The following is a 27,493-nucleotide window of genomic DNA, read 5'->3' as shown; positions in this document are numbered from 1 at the left end:
TTTGGCGCATTGCACCAGCATAAGTAAGTTAAACTATAGTTACCTATAGTTGGGTAAGAGTAAGGGTGTGGGTAAGATACTCACCCGTACCAATAGCGTGGGTCGGTAGACATGCAGTGGTTGAGGCTGCGCTGGGCCAGGGCTTTCTTCTTGTTCAGGACAAACTCCTGCAGCCTCATCTTGACCTCTGTGCTGGCCACCGCACCTGGGAGAGATAAGCGAAAAGCCAAGGATTAGGGACTACAAAATGACAGGACAAGTACTACAAATACAACCTTCAAAATAGCCTGGAGGAACACTTATCATTCTGTTTCCCGCTTCAGATGTGGTTCCTCGTTGCTGTTGGATTAAACTTGAATATAGATCTTTACATGCCCCAATGACATTTAGTTCAAATATAGTCTTTCTATATAATTTCAAAGTAATAGCAAACTGAATCCAATGGGGGAACAGAAATGAAACAACACGGAATCATTCTGAGTGAAATACTACTATAGAATGCAGCCTGAAGGAGTGACTGAACAGGGCCCGGTTTCCCAAAAGCATCTTAACGCTAAGTTCATCTTTAGAACCTTCGTAGGAGCATTGTTAAATCTCCGAGCTGTTTCCCCAAACCATCGTTAGAACCTTCGTAGGAGCATCGCTAAATCTCCGAGCTGTTTCCCGTATCCCTTGAAAACGCTTTTGCTCTAACACCTGCCTCAGACCACTCGTAGAACAGCTAACTGCATCGTTAGACCCTTTTTTTGCCCTCCCGCGTCGCTTTATACACAGAAGATCTCCGCTCAACATAAAATCACATGGTTTATCCGTCCACTGATAACTTCCGAACAAAGGTGACTAAACACAAAGCTGCCAATGTCTTTGCAATTGATATAAACAAGCGAAGTATAAAATGATGCTTCAAATGAAAACCAAGATGACTGCATTATTAAAATATAAAGATTATACAGTGCCTTCAGAAAGTATTCACACCGATTGACTTTTTCCACATTTTTTCTGTCACTGGCCTACACACAATATCCCATAATGTCAAAGAGGAATTATTTTTACTAATATTTTACAGATTAATGAAAAATGAAAAGCTGAAATGTCTTGAGTCTATAAGTATTCAACCCCTTTGTTACGGCAAGCCTAATAAATTCAGGAGTAAACATTTGTGTGCAATAATAGTGTTTAACATGATTTTTGAATGATTACCCCATCTCTGTAACCCAAACATACAATTATATGTAAGGTCCCTCAGTCGAACAGTGAATTTCAAACACATATTCAACCACAAAGACCAGGGAGGTTGTCCTATGCCTCGCAAAGATGGGCACCTGGACACTGGATGGTGTATCAATCCATCCAGTTAGTACACACACTGTAGGAAGAAAACCACTCAGGAATTTCACCTTGAGGCCAATGGGGACTTTAAAATAGATACAGAGTGTAATGGCTGAGATAGGAGAAAACTGATGATGGCTCAACAACATTGTAGTTACTCCACAATACTAACCTAATTGACAGAGTGAAAAGAAGGAAGCCTGTACAGAATAAAATATTCCAAAACATGCATCGTGTTTACAACAAGGCACTAAATACTGCAAAACAAAACATGTGGCAAAGAAATTAACTTTTTGTCCAGAATACAAAGTGTTATGTTTGAGGCAAATCCAACACAACACATTACTGAGTACCACTTTAATCTTTTCAAACATATTGGGGGCTGCGTCATGTTATGGGTATGCTTGTAATTGTTAAGGACTGGGGAGTTTTTCAGGATGAAAAAGACCAGGAACGGAGTTAAAAGTCAAAATCCTAGATGAAATCCTGGTTCAGTCTACTTTCCACCAGTCAGTGGGAGATGAATTAACCTTTCAGGACTATAAACTAAAAGACAGTGAATGTTCCTGAGTGGCCGAGTTATATTATTATGTTATATGTTTCTTTTTAGGGGGTAGATCAGCTTTAATATTGTAGATAGGTTGTGGCTTCTATCAATGTAATTGTCTAAAGTATTTCCAATCCCACATATATATTTTCTTGTAAATATATATATTATTTCAAATGTATAATAAATATATTTTTTTATATCAATTAGTATATTTGAGTTTAATATTTGTTGTAATATTTGTTCTGTCTTTTCTGGTGGATTAAACTGAAATTGTAACCAGCTTTCTATGGCTTGTTTTAAAAAATAATTATATTTTGGATATTATTTAATTTTCAAATAACTGAAAGTGAGAGATTGTATTCTGAATGAATGGAAAAGGGCCATTCTTGAACACTGGGTGAGCCATTCTTACTAATCTGCTAGAGAACCAGATTGGAGTTTACTTTTTGTATGACTGAAGCCTTTAGTGAGATGTCCAATGCTTTAATATTTAATCATTTCTGCCCTCCATATTCATATTCATTATATGCATTGGCCCGTTTAATTTCGTCTGGCTTGCCGTTCCAAACAAAGTTCAATAAAACAAGTCATTAGGTATACGCAGGGCCCTAAATAAATAGGTAAACTGATATGACTAAAGAATGAATCAGGGTGATTTTTCCACAAATAGAAAGGTGTTGTCCTTTCCATGGAAGCAAGATCTTATCTAATTTGGCTTTCCTTCTACAAAAATGTATTGTAGTGAGATAATTTGTCACGCCTACTCCCGCTCCCTCTCTCCAGCGCTCGACATCGCTGGTCTACTAACTACCGGCACTGGCAACAATCGTTACGCACACCTGCTCCTCATCATTACGCACACCTGCTCCTCATCATTACGCACACCTGGTCATCATTATCTCCTTGATTACTCACCCTTTATTTAGCCCTCGGTAGACAGCAGTCACTAACTAGTACTGTTTGCTCTTACGCTTCTTATGTTTTGTTCATCTGCTTTGCTTCATTATTAAACTCACCTTCTGCAACTCCTTCCTGACTCCCTGCGTATCACAGTACGTTACATAATTTCTTTCTTTCGGGATATGAATACAGAGTATGTCTACTTCACCATTGGACCATTTTATTGGTATACTATACGGTAATGTAAAAGTTGTATATTTTAGCGATCCAATATATAATATGTTTTTTATCCAGAGAGGTTAAAGAATTATCTAGATCCTCTATGAGGCTGTGGAGGGATCCAAATTGCGGATGCAAAAGAAAACATGAATCGTCAGTGTACACCTTTGTTTTTTAAGCCCTGGATATTGTCGTTAGATCTGATTTGAATAGCTAACATTTCGATTGCCATAATAAATATATATGTCACAGTGGATAACCTTGTTTTACTCCTCTTGACAATTTAATACTTTCTGAGAAGTAGCCATTATTTACTCCACAATTAAAATAGTCCAGGCATTTTTATATAAATCCCAGTCATACTTTATCAAAGGACTTTTCAAAGTCTGCTATGAATGCCAGGCCTGGTTTCCCAGAATTGTATTAGTGTTCTATTGTTTCCAGAACTTGTCTTATATTATGTATCGTCCATGTAAAAAGGATTAATAATATTAGGATTAGGATGAATAATATCCAACAATACCTTTTTAATTCTATGCGCTATGCATTTTGCTAGAATTTTGGCATCACAACAATGAAGTGTTACAGATTTGACTCAAATCTACTTGAAAATCTATGGCAAGACCTGAAAATGGTTGTCCAGCAATGTTCAACAACCAATTTGACAGCGCCTAAAGAACTTTGAAAAGAATAATGAGCAAATGTTGCACGATCCAGGTGTGGAAAGCTCTCAGAGACTTACCCAGAAAGACTCACAGCTGTAATCGCTGCCAAAGGCGCTTCTACAAAGTATTGACTCAGGGGTGTGAATACGTATGTAAATGAGGTATTCATGTATTTCATTTTCAATACATTAGCAAAAATTTAACAAACATATTTTTGTAGATGGGTGAGAATTGTTTGTATTTGATCCATTTTGAATTCAGCCTATAACAACAAAATGTAGAATAATTCAAGGGGTATGAATACTTTCTGAAGGCACTGTAGGCTTTTTTTCAATCATATTCAAATACATTTCATGTTCAATCAATTTAGTTATATTTTGCTACTTGTAGGCTACTCTATTTAATTTGTCTCAATATATTTCATGATGTGCAGCCTAACATGTGTGCAATGATGTGCCAAATTAGTGATTTAATGCATTTTTATTTCATTAGAATAGGCCGCCTCAATATTTGCAGCCGTATGTGGTAATATCTCTCCAGGAGCTGATCCCTTGTCAGTACTGTGAAATAATTCTAATGTTCAGGAAAGATTTGAACAGAGAAAGCTGATCCGAGAGCAGCACTCTCTTTCCTTCAATCCTATCAGTATCGGCATATGTTCCAACGACGCACTGACCGACCATTCTCTCTGCATGGTGTTTTGGGAAACGCGTGTTACATCTTCGGCCGTCGTAGGAAATATGCAGCGTTAAAACACTCGTAAGCCTAAGTTCCATCGCTATTGGCAAACTGGGCCCAGAACTGTAATCTGTTGGAGTAGAGTCACACAGAGATTCCATAGAGGGAAAAATACATGCTTTCATGGGAATTCCACCGAGACTGTGGCAGTTAAATGGGCTTTTTTAGTGTGTTGGTGTGTTTTTTGTTATTTTTTAAACAAGGTATCACAAGGTGCGTTCTCTCACAGCTCTCTCTTCAATTACCACCTCGCCATCACACCGCTAACACTTCCCAGAGGGGATCCTCCACACGGGGAGAGAGAGATGGAGAGAGAGAAAATGGAAAGAGTGGGGAAAAAAAGAGCAAGAGTAAAAAGGGAGCAAAATAAGTGTGTGCGTGTGCATATGTCTGTAAAAGTGTGTGTCAAAGAGAAACACAATGAGTGAGAATAAGACAGAGCTGACAACAAGTGACTAACATGTCAAGCGGTGAAGTAGTGTGGGGGGGGCACATAGTACAATATGATGACTACTAATACAGACACATGTTAAATCACATTTCGGGGCCTACGTGCTGACTTTTATGAGACTGGAGGCAATTTACTACGGCACTTAAAAGGATACTTTGGGATTTTGGCAATGAAGCCCTTTACCCAGCGTCGTCCGTGTTGTGTTTCGGAGGACACACGGCTCTCGACCTTCGCCTCTCCTGAGTCCGTACGGGAGTTGCAGCGATGGGACAAGACTGTAACTACCAATTGAATACCACGAAATTGGGGAGAAAAAGGGGGAGAAAGAAAAAAAGAAAAAGGATGTAATTCTGAGCCACTCACTCTCCTGGCAACGCTCCTTGTTCTTAAGCAGCAGGAGTTTCTGCTCCCTCTGATGTTTCTCTATCTCTTGCTCATGGCGGTGTCTGTCCATCTTCCTCTGGTGCTCCAGCAGCTCCTGCTGATGCTTCAGAGCCAGGAGGTCCTGCTGGTGCTGCAACACAACGTTACTACAAACTTTACTACGATGTTGGTACAACTGCCGGCTCATGGCATTGCTACATGGCATCTGATACTGCATAGGAAATGGGGAGAGGGAGGAGAAGAGTGATTGGGGAGAGAGATGGGGTAGATGGAAAGGGATGGAGGGACATGGGGGAGAAGAAGAGGGAGACGGAAGGGAGAGAGGGGGAGACATGGTCACAGATTGTCTGATATCACCTCATCTAGATAAACAAAAAACACACGGTTCTAAACACACACACACACAGACACACTTCCTTTCAATGGCAAAAATCTAACACCACTGGCTGACATCAATATCACTAGATTTCAACAGCAAGTATCCCCGACAGATTTCATATTAGCTTGGAAACACTCAAATTTCCCAAAATTGTATTCAGGTGAGAAGTTGTGGGTGGGGGGAATTGTTCATAAATATTTATTTAGGGGTGGGTAAACTTTTTTTGTTGTACCTGACCTTAACACTTTCTCACTAAATCATACTTACCAGAAGTCCACAGGCATGCTCTTATAATAAAAATGATGTGCATCACAAGCAACACAGTTCTAGGCTGCAGAGTTCCTGACATCTATAGGCACTTGCGGTGTAAGTTAAAATCCTCCATGGGGCTAACATTCATATTTTTTTTATGTGGACTTAAATTTATTGCAGTATTGTGTCAAAATAAGCCCCCTGAAAATGAAGATTAGGGGCTCAATTCAATCCAACCTGCAATGCAGTATTTACGCGGTAGCTCTTTTTCCAAAAGTCAAATTAACTCACAGAATGGTCTTGGGTAATGAATACAGCCCACAACTACTACCAGGGTGACTCCTCTCACATGTCTGCTTTTACTTTTCAGAATTAGAAGTGTGTGGGCACGGGATGAATATTGTAAATAAAAGATGTGAAAAAAAGCTATCTGCCCCATGTGGGATTAGAACTCACAACTATTGAACTATGAGCCAATTGTTAGCGGACTGCACCACCAATTGGTCATAGCGATTAAGGGAAAAACGAATTGACATGACCGCCATTGTCATCTACAGTACAAGTCAAAAGTTTGGACACTACTCATTCAAAGGCATTTCTTTATTTTTACTATTTTTTACATTGTAGAATAATAGTGAAGACATCAAAACTATGAAATAACACATATTTAATCATGTAGTAACCAAAAAAGCATTTATCAAATCAAAATATATTTTATATTTGAGATTCTTGAAGTAGCCACCCTTTGCCTTGATGATAGCTTTGCAGACTCTTGGCATTCTCTCAACCAGCTTCATGAGGTAGTCACCTGGAATGCATTTCAATTAACATTTATTTCCTTCTTAACTTCTTTGGGATAGGGGGCAGTATTTTCACGGCCGGATGAAAAACGTACCCAAATTAAACTGGTTACTACTCTGGTCCAGAAACTAGAATATGCATATTATTAGTAGATTTGGATGGAAAACACTCTGAAGTTTCTAAAACTGTTTGAATGGTGTCTGTAAGTATAACAAAACTCATAGGGCAGGCAAAAACCTGAGAAAAATTCAACTGAGAATTGTAGTTCTTCTTTCTAATCCCTATCAAAACTACAGTGTCTGTGGGGTCACGTTGCACTACCTAAGGCTTCCATTGGCTGTCAAAAGCCTTCAGAAAGTTTTTTCATCCGTCTCCTGTAACCGGGCAGAGTATAGGAGCTCAGTCAATGAGTGGACTGCCTGGGGACAAAGGGTTTGGTGATGCACAATCCGTTCCTTCTTTTTCTTCTTGAATGAAAACGCTATTGTCCGGATGGAATATCATCTCATTTTTACGTAAAAAAATACCATAAAGATTGATTTTAAACAATGCTTCTAAGAACGGTAATGGAACATTTAGACTTTTTGTGTCTTGAATTACGCTTGCGCATTATGCCTTTGGATAGTGATTTGAACGCACGAACAAAACTGAGGTATTTGGACATAAATATGGATTATTTTGAACAAAAAGTAGCTGGCCTGGGAGTGCATTCTGACAAAGATCAGCAAAGGTAAGAGAATATTTATAATACTAATTCTGAGTTTAGGTGACCCCAGAACTTGGCGGGTGTCCGTATAGCTTGCTTTGATGGTGAGCTATGTACTCAGAATATTGAAAAATGTGCTTTCGCCGAAAAGCTATTTTAAAATCTGACACAGCGGTTGCATAAAGGAGTACTGTGTCTATAATTCTTAAAATAATTGTAATGTATTTTGTCAACGTTTATGATGAGTATTTTTGTAAATTTATGTGCACATTCACTGGAAGTTTTTGGTGGGAATACATTTTCTGAACATCACGCGCCAACGTAAAATGCTGTTTTTGGATATAAATATGAACTTTATCGAACAAAACATACATGTATTGTGTAACATGATGTCCTAGGAGTGTCATCTGATGAAGATCGTCAAAGGCTAGTGCTTCATTTAGCTGTGTTTTGGGTTTTTGTGACATATATCCTTGCTTGGAAAATGGCTGTGTGGTTATTTTTGTCTATGTACTCTCCTAACATAATCTAATGTTTTTCTTTCGCTGTAAAGCCTTTTTGAAATCGGACAATGTGGTTACATTAAGGAGAAGTGTATCTTTAAAATGATGTAAAATAGTCGTATGTTTGAGAAATTGAAATTATGATATTTTTGCTGTTTTTTATTTCGCGCCATGCTATTTCACTGGCTGTTGAATAGTGTGGGACGGTTACGTCCCACCTTGCCCAGAGAAGTTAATGCATTTGAGACAATCAGTAGTGTTGTGACAAGGTAGGGGTGGCAAACAGAAGATAGCCCTATTTGGTAAAAGACAAAGTCCATATTATGGCAAGAACAGCTCGAATAAGCAAAGAGAAACGGCAGTCCATCATTACTTTAAGACATGAAGGTCAGTAAATCGGTAACATTTCAAGAACTTTGAAAGTTTCTTCAAGTGCAGTCGCAAAAACCATCAAGCGCTATGATGAAACTGGCTCTCATGAGGACCGCCACAGGAAAGGAAGACCCAGATTTACCTCTGCTGCAGAGGATAATTTCATTAGGGTTACCAGCCTCAGAAATTGCAGCCCAAATAAATGCTTCACAGAATTCAAGTAAAAGACACATCTCTACATCAACTGTTCAGAGGAGACTGCGTGAATCAGGCCTTCATGGTTGAATTGCTGCAGATAAATCACTACTAAAGGACACTAATAACAAGAAGAAGAGACTTGCTTAGGCCAAGAAACACGAACAATGGACATTAGACCGGTGGAAATAAAGAATTCATGGCACACTTAACCAGCATGGCTACCACAGCATTCTGCAGCGATACGCCATCCCATCTGGTTTGCGCTTAGTGAGACTATCATTTGTTTTTCAACAGGTCAATGACACGAACACACCTCCAGACTGTGTTAGGGATATTTGACATAGAAGGAGAGTGATGGAGTGCTGCATCAGATGATCTGGCCTCCACAATCACACGATCTCAACCCAATTGAAATGGTTTTGGATGAGTTGGACAGCAGAGTGAAGGAAAAGCCGCCAACAAGTGCATACATGGGAACTCCTTCAAGACTGTTGGAAAAGCATTCCAGATGAAGCCAGTTGAGAGAATGCCTAGAGTGTGCAAAGCTGTCATCAAGCAACGGGTGGCTGCTTTGAAGAACCTAAAATAAAAATATATTTTGATTTGTTTAAAACTTTTTGGGTTACTGCATGATTCCCTATGTGTTATTTCATAGTTTGATGTCTTCACTATTATTCTACAATGTAGAAAAATACTGTATTTCTTGTTACGATGGATGTAGCTATGAATATAAAAAGATAATCCTCATAGCCTAGATGTTTATTTTCTTTGTAAAAACACATAGATGTGTATGAAACGGTAAGCAAAAACGTTGAATTTGGTCATATGCGGAAATGTGCCTTACTGCCTTTTGAATTTTGTGTAACATCAATTGTCTAGTCAGAGAAGCATCATGCAATATATACTGACACACTCCACTTACCAAGACCATTACCAAATAAGGCGCGCTGTCACCTGCATTTATAGTAAGCCTTGAGATGGTACCACCCAGCACATTTAGAAGGGAGTGTATTTCATACCGAACCCCTCCCTTCTGAAGGTGCCTCTACATCACAATTTCAAATCAAAGGAAATTTTATTTGTCACATGCGCCGAATACAGCAGGTGTAGACCTTACAGTGAAATGCTTACTTACAAGCCCTTAACCAACGATGCAGTTTTAAGAAAATACCTAAAAAAAGAGTTAAAAAAGTAAGAGATAAGAAAAACAAATAATTAAAGAGCAGCAGTAAATAACAATAGCGGGGCTATATACAGGGGGTACCGGTACAGAGTCAATGTGTCAATGTGCGGGGGCACCGGTGTCGAGGTATTCGAGATAATTATGTTCATGCAGGTAGGGTTGTTAAAGTGGCTATGCATAGACAATAACAGAGAGTAGTAGCAGCATAGTGGGTGGGGGGGGTGGTTGCAAATAGTTTAGGTAGCCATTTGATTAGCTGTTCAGGAGTCTTCTGGCTTGGGGGTAGAAGTTGTTTAGAAGCCTCTTGGACCTACACTTGGCGCTCCGGTACCGCTTGCCGTGCGGTAGCAGAGAGAGCAGTCTAGGACTAGGGTGGCTGGAGGCTTTGATGATTTTTAGGGCCTTTCTCTGACACCGCCTGGTATAGAGGTCCTGTATGGCTGGAAGCTTGGTCCTGGTGATGTACTGGGCCGTACGCACTACCCTCTGTAGTGCCTTGCGGTCAGAGGCCGAGCAGTTGCCATACCAGGCAGTGATGCAACCCATGCTTTCGATGGTGCAGCTGTAAAATCTTTTGAGGATCTGAGGACCCATGCCAAATCTTTTCAGTCTCCTGAGGGGGAATAGGTTTTGCCGTGCCCTCTTCACGACTGTCTTGGTGTACTTTGACCATGTTAGTTTGTTGTTGATGTGGATGCCAAGGAACTTGAAGCTCTCAACCTGCTCCACTACAGCCCCGTCAATGAGAATGGGGGCATGCTCAGTCCTCTTTTTCCTGTAGTCCACAATCATCTCCTTTGTCTTGATCACGTTGAGGGAGAGGTTGTTGTCCTTGCACCACATGGTGAGGTCTCTGACCTCCTCCCTATAGGCTGTCTCACCATTGTCGGTGATGAGGCCTACCCCTGTTGTGTCATCAGCAAACTTAATGATGGTGTTGGAGTTGTGCCTGGCCGTGCAGTCATGAGTGAACAGGGAGTACAGAAGGGGACTGAGCACGCACCCCTGAGGGGCCCCTGTGTTGAGTATCAGCGTGCGGATGTGTTGTTACCTACCCTTACCCCCTGGGGGCGGCCCGTCAGGAAGTCTAGGATCCAGTTGCAGAGGAAGCTGTTAAGTCCCAGGGTCCTTAGCTTAGAAATGAGCTTTGAGGGCACTATGGTGTTGAACGCTGAGCTGTAGTCAATGAATATCATTCTCAAATAGGTGTTCCTTTTGTCCAGGTGGGAAAAGGCAGTGTGGAGTGCAATAGAGATTGCATCATCTGTGGATCTGTTGGTGCGGTATGCACATTAGGGTGGGTCTAGGGTTTCTGGGATAATGGTGTTGATGTGAGGCATGACCAGCCTTTCAAAGCATTTCATGGCTACAGAAGTGAATGCTACGGGTCTGTAGTCATTTAGGCAGGTTACCTTAGTGTTCTTGGGCACAGGGACTATAGTGGTCTGCTTGAAACATGTTGGTATTACATACTCGGACAGGGAGAGGTTGAAAATGTCAGTGAAGACACTTGCCAGTTGGTCAGCGCATGCTAGGAGTACACATCCTGGTAATCCATCTGGCTCAACGGCCTTGTGAATGTTGACCTGTTTAAAGGTCTTACTCACATCGGCTGCGGAGAGCGTGATCACACAGTCATCCGAAACACTTGGTGCTCTCATGCATGTTTCAGTGTTACTTGCTTCGAAGCGAGCATAGAAGTTATTTAGTTTGTCTGGTAGGCTCATGTCACTGGGCAGCTCTTGGCTGTGCTTCCCTTTGTAGTCTGTAATAGTTTGCAACCCTGCCACATCCAACGAGCGTTGGAGCCGGTGTAGTACGATTTGATCTTAGTCCTGTATTAATGCTTTGCCTGTTTCATGGTTCGTCAGAGGGCATAGCGGAATTTCTTATAAGCTTCCGGGTTAGAGTCCCGCTCCTTGAAAGTGGCAGCTCTACCCTTTAGCTCAGTGCGAATGTTGCCTGTAATCCATGGCTTTTGGTTGGGGTATGTACGTACAGTCACTGTGGGGATGACGTCCTTGATTCACTTATTGATGAAGCCAGTGACTGATGTGGTGTACTCCTCAATGCCATCGGAAGAATCCCGGAACATATTCCAGTCTGTGCTAGCAAAACAGTCCTGTAGTTTAGCATCTGCTTCATCTGACCACTTTTTTTATAGACCGAGTCACTGGTGCTTCCTGCTTTAATTCAATGGTAGAGTTGAACCTATAGGGGCAAAAAGTGCTAGATTTACTACTAAAAGACTGAAATATATCACTTTTGCAACAAACTGTCAAAATGAAGACAGTTTCACTATAACTAAGACTTTTTTTATAAAAGTTACTCTTTAAGAAGAAGTCGGCAAGAGTGAGACTAAATGCCTAAATGACTGAATGATAAAAGCCTCAGTATGGAGAGTGTTTACATAATTTCAACCAGCACAGGTGGGTGTTGACTGGAACAGAGCAAAATAGAATACAGTCAGCATGCTGTCAAGGCATAATGTAGCGCTAGTGATGGGTCAATCCCTGTGCATCCCACCCTACCTGGTGCAGAAGCCCACTGGCTGCTGTGACTGGAGCTTTCAGACAGAGTTATTTTTAGCCTGGGCTGCCTCACTCCCATTGCCTGATTGAGGCTGCGGCCCGTGGCAACACCGTGGAGGCCTGTTTGCAAAGCGAGCAGTTTCTCTCACTGTCACACACACACATATGCGCTGGTACACATGCACACACAGTTTCCCAAGGACTGGGTTCCTATTAAGATTAGAAAAGCAGCCCAACGTAACCGGCAGATCCAGTTACATCACACACATGCATGACTCATAATCCGCAGTCCCCGCGGTTATATCCACAGGGCGGGTGGGTTTAGGGTCATGAAATATAGTGTGGATGAAGGGCGGGCGGGCAGGTGGAATAAAGAGAAAACAATGCATTAAAAATCCATAAATATACTGTATAATTCTTGTGCAATTCATATCTATAGGCTAGATAGAGGTTTTTCTTTCATTATTTTTATCTGCCGTTTGACAGTAACAAGACAGGGACTTCAAATATGGCACGTCAAGGGAATTGTAGCCTACTGTTCAGATGGGTTACAAGGAATAGTAACTGAAATCTGGACACTGACTGTAGGTTTATAACCTCTCACATAGCCTAATGCAATATTAACTCCTGCAGAATTAAGCACTTAGTGCAGTAGAACGATACACCAAATGTATATTTTGGACTCTGGAACAGGAGTGGAGAAATATGATATATTTCAGCATCTTGAGAGAATGAATGATTGGTTAGGGACCGTCTGTAAAGGTGCCATCTTTATCAGCATCATAAAAGCTGATAGTATTTTAAACACATAAAATATGCATCCAAGCCAAACTTAAGTCTTATCAGAAACATTTTGGGTCATTTTCACAGCTTGTAATTAACTTAACAACGGTCAGCCTGATGTTATTTGGTCATTTTGCATGGAAAATCTTTGCATTTTCTCCCCGGTCCCTAAACATCTTTACTGCTGGAGAGAAGCAGAGATGAAAGAGAGAACTTTACCAATGTCAACTAGATTGAAGCATTCATTCGATTGATGTATGACATATTTTCTGGTGAGCAAGGGTTTATTTAGTCTTCTAGTGGCGACAAGTATTTTCAAGCTTCATGTATCTAACTATAGACAAATTGACTAACAAATAGCCTACCAAAATGTAGTAAATTATAAGCAGAAACAAAGACCTAGCTGAATTAGGCAACAACAACAAAAAATCCCACACCCACTGTCAAAACATCTATGACTATGCTACAGCGTATTTTCTATATTTGCGAGTTAGGGTCGGATGCTGGCCTCAGATCACTTTATCACTTGTAGTCGGGTTGTTGTGAATGGGTTAGTAGAAATTGTGGGCGGGTGTGGGTGAACAAACAGCTGACCCACTTATCACTAACGTGCGCACGCACAGGCACACAAACGCACACACGTGTACAGGCATGTACAGGCATGTCGTCTCCTACACCAATCCCCTCTGTCCTTACCACATTCTGTTGAGCCAAGTCCCTGTTGCAATGAAAAGCTTTCTGCAGACATCCACACAGCCCTCAAGCAAAGGGGAAGGAGGGATGGAGGGAGGGGGAAGAGCAGCGGGTGATGGGGGGGTAAGATTGGGATGAGGGGTCGAATAAGTTGCGTGGTGAGGAGAGATCACTAGAAAGATGGAGAGGAGAGGACACACACACACCTTAACATGCTCCTGTAGCTGGGCCTCGTGCTGGCGTGAGAGCTGCTCATGTTGCCGCTGGAACTCAGCGATGAGCACCTGTCTCTGGATCTGCTGTTTGTGTTTGAGGGCCAGCAACTCTTGCTGCAGCTGCTGCTCCCGCTGACCTGGGACCTGTCCTTGGTGGCACTGGTCGTCTGGTCGCGGTGCTAGGCCAAAGGGCTGGTCCAGGCGCAGGTCCATGGGAATGGCAGCCGGCGGCACCTGCAAGGGCAGTGCCACGCTCACGTCGACTGGGGAGAGAAAGAGAGAAAGCGGGGATTACTGACATTTTCCATGGCTGTTGTTCCTTTATGACGTAGGATTCAATCAAAAACGAGGGGACACAGTAGCCTTTCCCAAGGCTCTTTCTCAGACACACAAACTTGCATGTCCAATCGGAGCCCATTCATTGAATGACCCATAGAATAGAATATCCCCCTGACCTTATTTAATAGTGCTCAGCTTTGGCGAAAGGTTAATGAGTCTTCACTGTAGGTCTACACGGCACAGATGATACTCTAACGATGGCTGTTTTTACACACTATGGTGTTTGATGTAGAGTGTGGCGGTAGGAGTTGTACCACGACAGGAGTTGTGTGATGTTGGGACTGACAATAGGCTGCAAACAAAAGGAAAAACGTACTGACAGCTACTACTATGTGTGTGAGGGTGTGTGTGTGTGTGTGTGTGTGTGTACGTGCACGCATTGCCACAATATGTGTGGACCGGGAACAGGGTGCAGTATGCTCACGTTTGAGAGGAGTGGTGTGTCTGTGTGCTTCTCTATGTGTGTGTATCTCAAAAAGGATCCCCACTCATTCCTACTGTATCAGCTCACAGCAGGGCACTAATCTCAAAGAGGAGAATTTCACGAGTTCAAAAGCAGAGTGCAGCACTACAATGACACTGGCCAGAAGAGAGAGTTTAGGTGGGGTTTAGGGCCAAACAAAAGAGGTCCTCCTCAAAATGTCACAGAGTTAATCAATACAGAGAAGAGAAAAGCCTGCCACTCTCATCATGGAAAAGGGTAAAAATCTGTGACGCCATGGGTTTTGGGGGTGGAGGCTATGAGTGATATGGGTACAAAGGCGGCATTGAGAGTGTATTGAGAGGAGGGAGGAGGAAATGGTCTTCTGGGCAGGACACAGCGCTGGAGTGAACCACTTCCAGTGTGGTTAGTTTTTGAATAAGTAGATAAGAGCTTTTTCAGCTGTGGCCTCATTGCTTGAATTGGAGACAAAGACCCTGTTACGTAACACATACGCCACATGACGTACTCACATGCCAAACCCTGAACCAAAATTCTCAATGAATTTGTATACAAGTTAGTGGTAGAAAGTTGGTAGTACAACAGTTTTTATATGTTTTGGTGGTACAAGTGAAACCTAGTTTTGATATGTTTTACAGCTTCAATTCAAACAACTTCATTCCTCTACAGCAAGTATTCCCCAGGAGTACGCGCAATGCCGTTGGGGGTACGCCAAATACATTAAAAAAAAGTTTTTTAGTAGCCTTGTTTCACTGGCAAAAATCAAATTAAACCATCTAGTGTTCAGCGAAATAACAACACAATGTCAAATACAGGTAGCCTAGTCAAATAATTAACATCCAATCACATTAACCACTCTCCGGTCACAACTTGTAGACTTGTTTATGTGCTGCTGTGCGGTTTGTTGCTAACCTTACTTTGCTATCTGCCAACTTCACGGTTTTTACTTTTTAATTGCCGTTTTATATAAAAAAAACGACTTTTTTCATTCAACTTTTTCACCCCGGACGCTTTATCTGGACATGGTTCGTCAGGAACTCCACCAGCCGAAGCTAAGTAGTAACATTAACATTATGCCTTCTAATTGCCGTCGCTGTACTCATAATATGCAGGAGAACAATCGCCTTATGGCGAGGATAGCCATGCTGCAAGCCCAGCTTCAGACGCAATCGTTAGGGCAAGGTTAATTTAAGTGTAGGAAAGGATGAAACCGCGTCTGTGCCACCAATAAGTACAGATAGTAGTATAAATCCCTCGTACAGTCCCCGCAACCTGACAATTTTCTCATGGCTTCTGGAAGGAAATGCTGTAGGAATGCTCAACCGGTGTCGTTCATTCAGCCGACAGAAACTTTCGACAGGTTCTCCCCATTAAGCAACTGGTCAGAGTCAGAAACCGAGCCTTCTCTGGTCTCTCCTTCTCACGTTACGGGGTCTGAGACGTCGAAGCCGCCCACCATTAGCTCTGACAAATTGAAAACTCCAGTCATTGGCGACTCCATTACTAATAGTATTAGATGAATCATCCAGCGATCATACACTGTTTACCAGGGGTCAGGGCAACCGACGTTAAGGCTAATCTGAAGATGGTGCTGGCTAAGGCTAAAGCTGGCAAGTGTAGAGAGTATAGGGATATTGTTATCCACGTCGGCACCAAGGATGTTAGGATGAAACAGTCAGAGGTCACCAAGCGCAACATAGCTTCAGCGTGTAAATCAGCTAGAAAGATGTGTCGGCATCGAGTTATTGTCTCTGGCCCCCTCCCAGTTAGGGGGAGTGATGAGCTTTACAGCAGATTCTCACAACTCAATCGCTGGTTGAAAACTGTTTTCTGCCCCTCCCAAAAGATAGAATTTGTAGATTTCTGGGACTCACCCACAAATAAGACCAAGCCTGGCCTGCTGAGGAGTGTCGGACTCCATCCTAGCTGGAGGGGTGCTCTCATCTTATCTACGAACATAGACAGGGCTCTAACTCCCCTAGCTCCACAATGAGATAGCCAGCCTGCCAGCTTAGTGGAGTCTGCCACTAGCACAGTCAGTGTAGTCAGCTCAGCTATCCCCATTGAGACAGTGTCTGTGCCTCGATCTAGGTTGGGCAAAACTAAACATGGCAGTGTTCGCCTTAGCAATCTCACTGGAATAAAGACCTCCTCCATTCCTGTCATTATTGAAAGAGATTATGATATCTCACATCTCAAAATAGAGCTACTTAATGTTAGATCCCTCACTTCCAAGGCAGTTATAGTCAATGAACTAATCACTGATCATAATCTTGATGTGATTGGCCTGACTGAAACGTGGCTTAAGCCTGATGAATTGACTGTGTTAAATGAGGCCTCTCCTCCTGGTTACACTAGTGACCATATCCCCCGCGCATCCTGCAAAGGCTAGGTGTTGCTAACATTTACGATAGCAAAATAAAATGTACAAAAATAAATGACTTGTGTTTCGTCTTTTGAGCTTCTAGTCATGAAATCTATGCAGCCTACTCAATCACTTTTTATAGCTACTGTTTACAGGCCTCCTGGGCCATATACAGCGTCCCTCACTGAGTTCCCTGAATTCCTATCAGATCCTGTAGTCATGGCAGATAATATTCAAATTGTTGGTGGCTTTAAAATTCACATGAAAAAGTCCACAGACGCACTCCAAAAGGCTTTCGGAGCCATCATCGACTCAGTGGGTTTTGTCCAACATGTCTCTGGACCTACTCACTGCCACAGTCATACTCTGAACCTAGTTTTGTCCCGAGGAATAAATGTTGTGGATTTTAATGTTTTTCCTCATAATCATGGACTATCGGACCACCATTTTATTACGTTTGCAATCGCAACAAATAATCTGCTCAGACCCCAACCAAGGATCATCAAAAGCTGTGCTATAAATTCTCGGACAACCCAAAGATTCCTAGATGCCCTTCCAGACTCCCTCTACCTACCTAAGGACGTCAGAGTACAAAAATCAGTTAACCACCTAACTGAGGTACTCAATTTAACCTTGCGTAATACCCTAGATGCAGTCGCACCCCTAAAAATAAAAAACATTTGTCATAAGAAACTAGCTCACTGGTATACATAAAATACCTGAGCCCTGAAGCAAGCTTCCAGAAAATTGGAACGGAAATGGCGCTACACCAAACTGGAGGACTTCCAACTAGCTTGGAAAGACAATACCGTGCAGTATCGAAGAGCCCTCACTGCTGCTCGATCATCCTATTTTTCCAACTTAATTGAGGAAAATAAGAACAATCCAAAATGTATTTTTGATACTGTCGCAAAGCTAACTAAAAAGCAGCGTTCCCCAAGAGAGGATGGCTTTCACTTCAGCAGTGATAAATTCATGAACTTCTTTGATGAAAATATCATGATTATTAGAAAGCAAATTATCTGCATATTTCTCCAAAGCTTGCGCAGATATTTAGAAACAAAACATGCCAATTTGAAAAATAAGCCACGGGAATTTTTTGAGAGAGAATTAAGATGACTTTTCGATTAGTAAGACATGTATAAAAGCAACAGATAACATTAATAAGAAAGGGCTGGAAGCGTCTTATATGGTGAGCTACTGAGTGGCTAGGACAGGCAAGCCCCATACTATTGCGAAGGACTTAATTCTTCCTGCTGCCGCGGATATGGCTGGGACAATGCTGGAGGAAAAGGCCCCAAAAAACTATACAGAAAATTCCTTCATCAAACAACACTAATTCTCGACGCATCAGTGACATGGCAGGAGATGTTTTGAAATAATTACTGCTTCGCATACAAGCCAGTGAATTCTACGCATTACAGCTGTATGAGTCAACAGACGTGGCGGGCCTGGCACAGCTCCTGGTATATGTCCGTTACGTTTATGGGGGGTCAATTAAGGAAGACATCCTCTTCCGCAAACCACTGGAAACCAGGACAACAGGGGAGGATATTTTAAAGTACTGGACAGCTTTGTGACATCAAATGGACTTTGGTGGTCAAGATGTGTTGGTATCTGTACAGATGGCGCAAAAGCCATGACAGGAAGACATAGTGGAGTGGTAATGCGCTTGCAAGCAGTTGCTCCTGACGTCACTTGGGTACACTGCAGCATCCACTGAGAGGCTCTTGCTGCCAAGGGAATGCCTGACAGCTTGAAAGACACTTTGGAGACTTCATTGAAAATGGTTAACTTTGTTAAAGCAAGACCCCTGAACTCTCGTGTATTTTCTGCACTATGCAATGATATGGGCAGCGACCATGAAACGCTTTTACAACATACAGAAGTGCACTGGTTATCAAGGGGCAAAGTAATGACACATTTTTTGAATTGAGAGACGAGCTTAAAGTTTTCTTTACTGACCATCATTTTCACTTGTCTGACTTCTTGCATGATGACGAGTTTCTCACACGAATGGCCTATCTGGGTGATGTTTTTTTCTCGCCTGAATGATCTGAATCTAGGATTACAAGGTAGGGTCTCTGCAACTATAACAAGGACAACACACAGGTCTTTCCATCATTGCATGTTTTTTGTGTGTAAATGAACTCAAGCTTACGGACAATGTCAAATGTGATATAGCGAAGCACCTGAGTGAGTTGGGTGCGCAATTCCGCAGGTACTTTCTCGAAACGAACGACACAAACAACTGGATTCGTTATCTCTTTCATGCCCTGCCTCCAGTCCACTTACCGATATCTGAACAAGAGAGCCTCATCGAAATTGCAACAAGCGGTTCTGTGAAAATTGACAGATTTCTGGATTGGGCTGGGCTCAGAGTATCCTGCCTTGGCAAATCGCGCTGTTAAGACACTGATGCCCTTTGCAACCATGTACCTATGTGAGAGTGGATTCTCGGCTCTCACTAACATGAACACTAAATACAGGCACAGACTGTGTGTGGAAAAAGACTGAGTCTCTCTCCAATACAACCCAACATTGCAGAGTTTTGTGCATCCTTTCAAGCACACCCTTATCATTAACCTGTGGTGAGTTATTCACCATTGTTGATGAAACAATCAGGTTTTATATGTAAGATAGCTAAGTAAAGAGCAAAATTATTGATTATTGTTATGTTATTATTTGTGCCCTGGTCCTATAAGTGCTCTTTGTCACTTCCCACAATCTGGGTTTTGACAAAATCACACTCATTCTTATGTTTAATAAATGTAGTGTATAGTGTGTGTGTGGCAGGCTTACAATGATTGCAAAAATCAACATTTGAGAGTGCGCTGACCCTGGTGCTAGAGGGAGTACACAGCTGGAGGTTGGATGTTGGAAGGGGTACGGGACCACAAAAAGTTTGGGAACCACTGCTCTACAGTATGTCACAAAGGGTCAATATGTGAGATGGACACAATCCACACTTGGGCTACACTCAGTGCTAAGAAAAATGTACTTGTTTTACAGTGACACTCCTAGCCTAAATGCATGTTGCCATCTGTCTTAGCCAGGACTCTCTTTTGGTAACATAAAGGATAAATAGAATTACAAAACAGCATTGGGTAAGAGCGAAATGGTTATCACAGAATGGATTAATTCAACAGACAGAAACAGGGAGGAGCTTTGGGGCTTAGTAAAATAACAACACCAGACATTTGTTCAAAAAGAAAAGTCCTCGCACTGTCAATTGCGTTTATTTTCAGCAAATTTAACATGCGTAAATATTTGTATGAATATAACAAGATGCAACAACTGAGACATAAACTGAACAAGTTCCACAGACATATGACTAACAGAAAAGTAATAATGTGTCCCTGAACAAAGGGGGGGTCAAAATCAAAAGTAGTCAGCATCTGGTGTGGCCACCAGCTGCATTAAGTACTGCAGTGCATCTTCTCCTCATGGACTGCACCAGATTTCCAGTTCTTGCTGTGAGATGTTACCCCACTCTTCCATCAAGGCACCTGCAAGTTCCCGGACATTTCTGGGGGGAATGGCCCTAGCCCTCACCCTCCGATCCAACAGGTCCCAGATGTGCTCAATGGGATTGAGATCCGGGCTCTTCGTGGCCATGGCAGAACATTGACATTCCTGTCTTGCAGGAAATCATGCACAGAACGAGCAGTATGGCTGGAGGTTCATGTCAGGATGAGCCTGCAGGAAGGGTACCACATGAGCGAGGAGGATGTCTTCCCTGTAACGCACAGCGTTGAGATTGCCTGCAACGACAACAAGCTCAGTCGGATGATGCTGTGACACACCGCCCCGGACCATAACGAACCCTCCACCTCCAAATTGATCCCGCTGCAGAGTACAGGCCTCGGTGTAACTCTCATTCCTTTGACGATAAACGCGAATCCGACCATCACCCCTGGTGAGACAAAACCGCGACTCGTCAGTGAAGAGCACTTTTTGCCAGTCCTGTCTGGTCCAGTGATGGTGGATATGTGCTCATAGGCGACGTTGTTGCCGGTGATGTCTGGCGAGGACCTGCCTTACAACAGGATAACAAGCTCTTAGTCCAGCCTCTCTCAGCCTATTGCGGACAGTCTGAGCATTGATGGAGGGATTGTGCGTTCCTGGTGTAACTCGGGCAGTTGTTCTTGCCATCCTGTACCTTTCCCACAGGTGTGATGTTCGGATGTACCGATCCTCTGCAGGTGTTGTTACACGTGGTCTGCCACTGCGAGGACGATCAGCTGTTCGTCCTGTCTCCCTGATTCCTTCTAATTTAGTGGGTTGGTTGATCATTGGCCTGCACCGTAGAGGATGAGGTGTATGAAGACGGCACTCACATACACACACATACAAACAGACATTCACACGTGAAGATGTACAAAAGCACACACACAAACGCATAAACACACACACATGCAGGCAGATCCACACACATGTATTAATGCACAAGCTCACTGAGTAAACACATGCGCATATTCTCAAAAATGCAGTTTCACCCACTCTTGGGTGAAATGACGCAACATTGCAACAGAGCAAAAAAAATCCCACCGCAAAACGATCTTAGCGGCTGGGATTTTCTGACACACACAGCACTTACAGTGTGTGTGTTTGTGTGTGTGTGTGTGTTTATGAAAGAGAGAGAGAGGCAGTGTGTGTGCATGCTTTGCAGACGTGTCGCTGACGGAAGGAGCCGAGCTGACGTAGCTGATGGAGATTGATTCCCTGGGATCGCTGGGTGAAGCCCATTGCATTGTGGGAAGGGACACTTGGCCATACATCACACCTAAATCAGCCCCCATAGAGATTTGTCTATATTACGTACAGTATATGCAGTGCCTTCAGATAGTTTAAAGACCCCTTGACTTATTCCAAAAAAATGTGTGTTATATCTTAAATTCAAAATGGATTCCAAAAATGTTTTTCACTCACCTATCTACACACAATACCCATAATGACAAAGTGAAAATGTGTTTTTAGACATTTTTTGCAAATTCATTGAAAATGAAATACAGAAATATCTAATTTACATAATTATTCACACCCCTGAGTCATTACTTTGTAGAACCACCTTTGCCAGCGATTATAGCAGTCATTCTGGGTAAGTCTGTAAGAGCTTTGCACACCTGGATTGTACAATTTTGTCCCATTACTCTTATGAATATTCTTCAAGATCTGTCAAGTTGATTGCTGATCATTGCTAGAGGGCCATTTTCAAGTCTTGCAATAGATTTTCAAGCCAATTTAAGTCAAAACTGTGACTAGGCCACTCAGGAACATTCAATGTCATCTTGGTAAGCAACTCCAGTGTAGATTTGGCCTTGTGTTTTAGGTTATTGTCCTGCTGAAAGGTGACTGTCTCTGAGTGTCCTTTGGAAAGCAGAATGAAGGTTTTCCTATAAGATTTTGTCTGTGCCTATAGCTGTATTTAGTTTATTTTTATCATAAGGAACTTCCTTGTCCTTGCAATGACAAGCATACCCATCATATGATGCAGCCACCACCATGAAGATTAGACTACTGCAATGCTCTACTTTCCGGCTACCCGAATAAAGCAATAAATAATCTTCAGTTAGTACTAAACACGGCTGCTAGAATCTTGACTAGAACCAAAAAAATGTGATAATATTACTCCAGTGCTAGCCTCTCTACACTGGCTTCCTGTTAAGGCTAGGGCTGATTTCAAGGTTTTACTGCTAACCTACAAAGCATTACATGGGCTTGCTCCTACCTTTCTCTCCGATTTGGTCCTGCTGTACATACCTACACGTACGCTACGGTCACAAGATGCAGGCCTCCTTATTGTCCCTAGACTTTCTAAGCAAACAGCTGGAGGCAGGGCTTTCTCAGACTCGGTCTCAACCTTTAAGTCTTTATTGAAGACTCATCTCTTCAGTAGGTCATATGATTGAGGGGTGTGAAGGTGAACGGAAAGGCACTGGAGCAACGAACCGCCCTTGCTGTCTCTGCCTGGCCGGTTCCCCTCTCTCCACCGGGATTCTCTGCCTCAAACCATATTATGGGGGCTGAGTCACTGGTTTACTGGTGCTCTTCCATGCCGTCTCTAGGAGGGGTGCGTCCCATGAGTGGGTTGAGTCACTGATGTGATCTTTCTTTCCATGTTGGCGCCCCCCTCAGGTTCGTGCCAAAACATATCTGGAATATTTCTCCTGTCTTATCCGGTGTCCTGTGTGAATTTAAGTATGCTCCCACTAATTCTCTCTCTCTCTCCTCACGGAGGACCTGAGCCATGGGACCTTGCCTCAGGACTACCTGGCCTGATGACTCCTTGCTGTCCCCAGTCCACCTGGTCGTGCTGCTGCTCCAGTTTCAACTGTTCTGCCTGCAGCTATGGAACCCTGACCTGTTCACCGGACGTGCTACCTTGTCCCAGACCTGCTGTTTTTGACTCTCTCTCTACCGCACCTGCTGTCTCTAACTCTGGCTATTAACTGACATTTACTCCTGAGGTGCTGACCTGCTGCAACCTCTACAACCACTGTGATTATTATTATTATTTGACCCTGCTGGTCATCTATGAATGTTTGAACATCTTGGACATGTACTGTTATAATCTCAACACAGCACAGCCAGAAGTGGACTGGCCAGCCCTCAGAGCCTGGTTCCTCTAGGTTTCTTTCTAGGTTACGGCCTTTCTACGGAGTTTTTCCTAGCCACCCTGCTTCTACATCTGCATTGCTTGCTGTTTGGGATTTTAGGCTGGGTTTCTGTATTGCACTCTGTGACATCGGCTGATATAAAAAGGGATTTATAAATACATTTGATTGATTTTTATTGTTATTCAATAATGTGTTGGATTTGCCCCAAAAATAACACTTTGTATTCAGGACAAAAAGTACATTTCTTTGCCACATTTTTTACAGTATTTTTGCAGTATTACTTAAGTGTTTTGGAATATATTTATTATTGTACAGGCTTCCTTCTTTACATTTAGGTTAGTATTGTGGAGTAAATACAATGTTGTTGATCCTCAGTTTTCTCATATCACAACCATTAAACTCTAACTGCCTTAAACATTTTGAAATCGCTGAGCAGTTTCCTTCCTCTCCAGTAACTGAGTTACCAAAGCCTAATTAGTAACTTCACCATGCTCAAAGGAATATTCAGCGTCTGCTTTTTTTTCTTTGCGAGGCATTGAAAAACCTCCCTGGTCTTTGTGGTTGAATCTGTGCTTGAAATTCACTACTCAATTGAGGGACCTTACAGACAATTGTATGTGTGGGGTAGAGAGATGGGGTAGTCATTCATTATTGAAGTGATTATGTGATTTGTTAAGCACATTTTTACTCCTGAACTTATTTAGGCTTGCCATAACAAAGGGGTTGAATACTTTTTGACTCAAGACATTTCAGTTGTACAAACAAAATTCCACTTTGACATTATGGGATATTGTGTGTAGATTAGTGATAAAAAATCAAAATTTAAGCAATTTTAAATTTGGCTGTAACTCAACAAAATGTGGAAAAAGTCAAAGGGTGTGAATATTTTCTGAAAGCACTGTACACACACACACACACACACACACAGTAAAGAGCATAACTACCATTTTAACACTGTACACAAATCAATAACCACATGCGTCTTCTCATTCCAATATGATGAAAACTTGATGAAAACCTGCTCCAGAGCGCTCAGGACCTCAAACTGGGGCGAAGGTTCACCTTCCAACAGGACAACGACCCTAAGCACACAGCCAAAACAACGCAGGAGTGGCTTTGGGACAAGTCTCTGACTGTCCTTGAGTGGCCCAGCCAGAGCCCGGACTTGAACCCGATCGAACATCTCTGGAGAGACCGGAAAATAGCTGTGCAGCAAAGCTCCCCATCCAACCTGACAGAGCTTGAGAAGATCTGCAGAGAAGAATGGGAGAAACTATCCAAATACAGGTGTGACAAGCTTGTAGCGTCATATCCAAGAAGAATCAAGGCTGTAATCGCTGCCAAAGGTGCTTCAACAAAGTACTGAGTAAAGGGTCTGGATTCTTATGTAAATGGGGCTCTTTCATTTTTATTGGCCAGTCTGAGATATGGCTTTTTCTTTGCAACTCTGCCTAGAAGGCCAGCATCGCGGAGTCGCCTCTTCACTTTTGACGTTGAAACTGGTGTTTTGCGGGTGCTACTTAATGAAGCTGCCAGTTGAGGACTTGTGAGGCGTCTGTTTCTCAAACTAGACACTCTAATGTACTTGTCCTCTTGCTCAGTTGTGCACCGGGCCCCCCACTCCTCTTTCTATTCTGGTTAGTGCCAGTTTGCGCTGTTCTGTGAAGGGAGTAGTACACAGCGTTGTACCAGATCTTCAGTTTCTTGACAATTTGTCGCATGGAATAGCCTTCATTTCTCAAAACAAGAATAGACTGACGAGTTTCAGAAGAAAGCTCTTTGTTTCTGTCCGTTTTGAGCCTGTAATCAAACCCACAAATGCTGATGCTCCAGATACTCAACCAGTCTAAAGAAGGCCCGTTTTATTGCTTCTTTAATCAGGACAACAGTTTTCAGCTGTGCTAACATAATTGCAAAAGGATTTTCTAATGATCAATTAGCCTTTTAAAATTATAAACTTGGATTAGCTAACACAGCGTGCCATTGGAACACATGATGGTTGCTGATAATGGGCCTCTGTACGCCTATGTAAATATTCCATAAAGAATCTGCCATTTCCACTACAATAGTAATTTACAACAATAACAATGTCTACACTGTATTTCTGATCAATTTGATGTTATTTTAATGGACCAAATATTTGCTTTGCTTTCAAAAACAAGGACATTTCGAATTGACCCCAAACTTTTGAACGGTAGTGTATATCTATCTATCTATCTATCTATCTATCTATCTATCTATCTATCTATCTATCTATCTATCTATCTATCTATCTATCTATATAGTGGCAGACCAGGGAGTTTGGTCAAGATGTTTACACAGATCAGACACGGACACAATTGTATTAGCTTGGTTTCAAGGGTGTTTATTAAATAACAAACAAATAGAAAATAATAGGTCTCCTCCAGGAGACCTCCTCCGGGATACCATCTTCTGGGCTGCAAAGTCTTGCTGTATCCTGTGGGGAATTAAACCGAGCTCCCAATATCCTTTGGTCAGGTTGAGGGTGCTGATGTACCGGGCCTTCCCCTGAAATCATTACAGAAGAACAGACTACCATCCGGTTTGTGCACCAACACGATGGGGCTGCAACCTGCGCTGTGGGATTCTTCGATAACCCCCATCCTCAGCATAGCCTCCACTTCCTACTTCAAGGCCTTCCTTCTGGCCTCGGAGATCCGATTTGGCCTCTTTTGTTCCGTTTCCCAGAGCTGGGTGTGGATTCGGTGTTCAATGAGGGTCGTGCGGCCCGGCTTCTCGGAAAACACTACCATGTTCCGATCGATGAGCTCCCGGAGTGCTTGCTTCTGAGCCTGGTCGAGGTCCTCATTGCTTGGGACCACCACTGATACCGTTGGCGTCCTGAATCCCGACCATAACATGGCCAAGGCTGTCCTCTCGTGCCACCTCTTCAATAGGTTCACATGGTAAATCTGTTGGGTTTCCGTCTCCCTGGCTGCCGTGCTCAGTAATTGACGGGTCCCAGCTTCTCCATCACCACGTACGGCCCGTGCCATGTCGCCAGGACCAACAACTTGTCTCCCACCTGGAATTCTCAGGACTGGGATCCCCAATTGTAGGCGCATTGGGCCTTCCCCATGTGTTCCCTTACCATTGGCTATATGACTGTCATCAGCACCCTCAATGTCTCATCTCCCGGGGTTCCCACACCTCCTTGGTGAGGTCCAGTAGACCACGTGGCCTCCTCCCGTAGAGGGGTTTGAAAGGGGAAAACCCGGTGGATGACTGGGGCACCTGTTGGAATGAGAACATTAGGTGGGGTAGTAGCTGGTCCCAGTTATTCCCGTCCTGCTCGATGACCTTCCGCAGCATTTGTTTTATTGAACCACTCGACAAGCCCATCCATCTGTGGGTGAAATACGGAGGTCTGGATCTGCTTGATCTGCAGAGAGCACACAAATCTTTCATTAGGTGGGAAATGAACTCAGCACCTTGGTCTGTCAGGATCTCGTTCGGGATGCCGATCTGGCTAAAGAGGTGGAACAGCTCCCGGGCGATTCCCTTGGAGACCGCCGCCCGTAGGGGAATGGCCTCAAGATACCAGGTGGCATAATCTACTATTACCAAGATGTACCGTTGTCCTTGTGCCGGTTTTACCAGGGTTCTCACTATGTCCATGGCAATGAGTTCAAAGGGCACCCCAGTGATCATTAGGGGGACCAGCGGGTTTCGGAAGTGTGCTTTTAGGACAGTGATTTGACACTCTGGACAGCTGCGATAATAGTCTCCTCATCCCAGACCAGTGGAACCGGGCAGTGATCCATTTCTGGATCTTCTCCATTCCCAGTTGCGCTCCCAACAGGTTGGTGTGGTCCAGCTGAAGAACCGATCACATGAACCGTTCACACGTATAT

At 42.9% G+C, this 27,493-nt stretch overlaps 1 protein-coding gene across 8 annotated transcripts in view; it reads right to left on the bottom strand.

Moving 5' to 3' along the window:
* LOC115160642 (histone deacetylase 4-like) overlaps positions 1 to 27,493 on the bottom strand; it is a 260,839-nt gene that overhangs the window by 84,826 nt on the left and 148,520 nt on the right. For 7 of the 8 annotated variants that reach the window (XM_029710865.1, XM_029710864.1, XM_029710868.1 and 4 more), the window contains 3 exons: positions 13,844 to 14,115; positions 5,216 to 5,366; positions 85 to 205 (listed from right to left, as the gene is read on the bottom strand). In XM_029710865.1, the coding sequence (XP_029566725.1) occupies positions 85 to 205; positions 5,216 to 5,366; positions 13,844 to 14,115 (544 nt within the window). The remainder of the gene's footprint in view (positions 1 to 84; positions 206 to 5,215; positions 5,367 to 13,843; positions 14,116 to 27,493) is intronic. The other variant, XM_029710867.1, reaches the window with a different exon arrangement.

This window comes from Salmo trutta, chromosome 24 (assembly GCF_901001165.1).
Source record: "Salmo trutta chromosome 24, fSalTru1.1, whole genome shotgun sequence".
Classification (NCBI taxonomy): Eukaryota; Metazoa; Chordata; class Actinopteri; order Salmoniformes; family Salmonidae; genus Salmo; species Salmo trutta.
The sequence above is the reverse complement of the archived record's forward strand: the minus strand, read 5'-3'. Positions and strand labels throughout refer to the sequence as shown.